At 35.8% G+C, this 3109-nt stretch overlaps 1 protein-coding gene across 1 annotated transcript; it reads right to left on the bottom strand.

Annotated features, from left to right (window-relative positions):
- Positions 1 to 360: 360 nt before the first annotated feature.
- On the bottom strand, positions 361 to 2483 carry LOC149379677 (Homeodomain-like superfamily protein). The gene is made up of 5 exons (XM_089603427.1): positions 1868 to 2483; positions 1715 to 1791; positions 1569 to 1605; positions 1325 to 1442; positions 361 to 1213 (listed from the first exon to the last, which is right to left on the bottom strand). The coding sequence occupies exons 1-5, from the start codon at positions 2229 to 2231 to the stop codon at positions 562 to 564; spliced, it is 1248 nt and encodes a 415-aa protein (XP_089459553.1). The 5' UTR covers positions 2232 to 2483; the 3' UTR covers positions 361 to 561.
- Positions 2484 to 3109: the final 626 nt, after the last annotated feature.

Raw genomic sequence — 3109 nt, forward strand, 5'->3', positions numbered from 1 at the left:
AAGAGAAGCTTTTGAAGTAGATCTATCTATATTTATCACAAACTTCGAGTGATAAAAATAAATTATAGTAAAACAAAGGCAGATCGATTGAGTAGTTCAACGTACGGTATATATTTTTATAAATTAAGCATGGGCTTATAAACACTAGGTTTAGCGAGTAAGAATCAACGACGAAATAATTTGATCATTTGGCATCTGTTCCCACGTCCATGCTGATGTGTGTATATATATATATATACACACACACACACACTCATGGGCACACACACACTAACAAACAAGAAAAATATTTCCTCCGTAAATAATGCGGAAAAAATCTTATGAATAAAATTAATCACGTATATGTCTCGGCATTCATCGTGTTGAAACTCATATACCATACATAACATATATATATATATATATATAACAAATACCAAGACACAAGTAAAGAGGGAAAAAGATGACTGTTACCTTGTCTGTTAGCTTGTACACGACAATCATGATAATCAAATAACCAATTGATGGTCACACTGAAATATTAGCAAGTACTTCGAGATCTCACTCAGAATATTATGTCATTCACAGAGTCAGATCAAGAGTACTCGCCGATACTTTCCCACGCTTTATCACACCGTTTTCTTCTTTACTAGACTTGCTGCTAATAACAACATTTGACGATGGAAAATTAGAGGTAGAAAGAGAAAGGGCAGTCAAAGTAGTATCGGCGATGATATGATCCGCTTGACCACCACCACCAATAGCTTTGGGGGCTATCTTCAGAGATAAGTCCAAATCTAGGTCACCCTTATCTCCATTATCATATTCCGAGTCCAAAGCTTTTCTTTTCAGCTTGTTTGTTGGCTGACCCAATTGCTGGATTGATGTTGTTGTAGTACTATTACTAATAATGTTGCTCTTCATCATTTGATCTGATGATCTCATCGGATTATTATCATTCTGCGTCGACTTCCACGACGTCGATCGCCGGAACGACTCGTCCTCCTCCGAAACTTGATGCCTTGGTCTCCAACTAGGGCTAGTTTTGGGACTCATGATCTGAGCTGAGCCAAGTAAACTGTTGTGATTGTTTCTGAATAGTCTCTCCGAAATCGAACCGTAGAATCCATGAAGATGTCCGGTCTTGGGGCTGTGATCGAAAACCGAGCGATGTGGACTGAAAATCTGGCGTTGATGATAGCGCTGGCCCGGTCTCAGAGAAGAATCGCCGTATCTTGATTTGAATGGAAATTGATTTAATCAGCTAATCAGTTATCATCCCTAACTGTATGCCTTGAAAATTTTAAGTAAGAGTACTATAGTGCAAGCAATTTTTTTCCCTCACCTTAAGCCAGAAGAATTAGACCATTGATTGAAATTTTGTAGCATGGGAAGCTGACTAAGGCTATAAATATGGTGTTGATGATCTCCTCCTTCAAAGAAAAATCCTTGATCTGAATTACCTGTTTGAGATTATAAGTTTAAGTTAAAATCAAGGGCTTCTGGAGAATTATAATAAATCATAGATCCTATACAGTATAATTAATCCTCTTAATCTATTGCTCTATATAGAATTAATTAATTAGTACCTTGAGTTGGGTCTTCAATCTTCTTGCTTCTATACATCTGCAAACCAAAAAGATATATACATAAAACATAATAAAAAAATCAACCAAAACAACAAATTGAAATCAACCATCAGAAGAGAGTTAATCATGATGAAGAAAAATCTCACTTGAAGATGGCTTTTCACATGAGCTATGCTAAGACCCTTCACGTTCATCATTTGCAGAACCAACTTTGGCGTCGCTCCTGCACCAACAAATCACATATAATTACATTTATAAACCATAACAAGTACTTCATAAAAATTGAGTATGAAAATTACTTTCTTGTCCCCCCAATCGCTCGATCGCGCGGATGAAGCAGAGATGAAGATCTGGTGTCCAACGAAGCCTCGGGGTCTTGGACCGGACGTATTGCCTCACGGATCCGCCGGAGCCCGATCCTCTCTTCGACCCGTTTTCCTCTATAGTGCTGTTGCTTGAGCAGCTTCTTCTTCCATTGTTGTTGTCCTCGATTTCCACGTCATCATCCTCGTCCTCTTCGTTGTCCTCAACTGATAGTTCTTCTTCCTTTCTCTCGTCGATGTGTTGATTATTGGGAGTGCTAGTTTTAGAAGGGTTTAGTGATAGAGATTTGGAGAGTTGAGAAGGAGAAGAGCTATTGCTGTTGCTCATAGGTCTCTCCATAATTGAAAGCAGTGCTACTTTAAACTTTGCTTTCCTAACATAATATACTCTCCATATATGGCTTGAGATCAGATCAGCAGATTAAGATGATTTTTGTGACCATGAAGTTCTCGGGATCATAGTTGGTTTATGATGGTGTTGAGAGAGATGATGGTGGTCTAATAAGTCTTTTATTTTATTTTATTTGGGAATAATAGTACAGTTCTTTTGAATAGTGATCTCTCTCTCTCTCTCTCTCTCTCTCTCTCTCTCTCTCTCCTACACTTCTGTATGTATGAGGCAATTTCGTCTAGGGGTTTGTATATTATTATCTTATGAGCGAGGTATATATATATATATATGTATATATATATATAATATGTATGTGTACATATAGAAACGCGAGCACACAAGAAATAGACATATATCCACTTTGAATACTATAACGTGAATGGTAGGGAAAACGAAATTCGGTCTATATAATTAACAGCATAATGCAAATTCCTATGGTGTATATTTTATTTCATGCACATACTAAACAACACGTAAAATAATACGACGACCTTTGGCGTGTAACGACGCGCTTCGTTTGCTAGAAAAGAGAGCATCTTGGTAATTCTCACGAATATCATGTCCTGATTATTATTTATTAATGAGAATAATGACAATTGATCAATTTATGTTAGAAATCGCTCAAAAAGAAAAAAAAAATATATATAATCACAAGATTGCAGCTGCATAATAATGTTAATAAATATAAATAAATAATTTAAATATTTTTTGCAGTAAAATTTAAATCGACAATTATGATATGTTTAAGAGATAAAAAAGAATGAGTATTTGATTTGGAGAGTAAAAGCTTGATTAGACAATCTTCATAATATTATAAACTTTAATTA

This window comes from Urtica dioica, chromosome 12 (genome assembly GCF_054948205.1).
Source record: "Urtica dioica subsp. dioica isolate 48M chromosome 12, U.dioica_male_clone48M_v1_H2, whole genome shotgun sequence".
Classification (NCBI taxonomy): Eukaryota; Viridiplantae; Streptophyta; class Magnoliopsida; order Rosales; family Urticaceae; genus Urtica; species Urtica dioica.

What these genes read in the sequence shown, in the direction of transcription:
- LOC149379677 (XM_089603427.1), bottom strand. Translation starts at nt 2,231, where the DNA reads ATGGAGAGACCTATGAGCAACAGCAATAGCTCTTCTCCTTCTCAACTC. An exon ending in GCGATTGGGGGGACAAGAAA is followed by an intron (nt 1,792 to 1,867) that starts GTAATTTTCATA and finishes TTGTTGGTGCAG; the next exon opens with GAGCGACGCCAAAGTTGGTT. An exon ending in TCTAATTCTTCTGGCTTAAG is followed by an intron (nt 1,214 to 1,324) that starts GTGAGGGAAAAA and finishes ATTCAAATCAAG; the next exon opens with ATACGGCGATTCTTCTCTGA.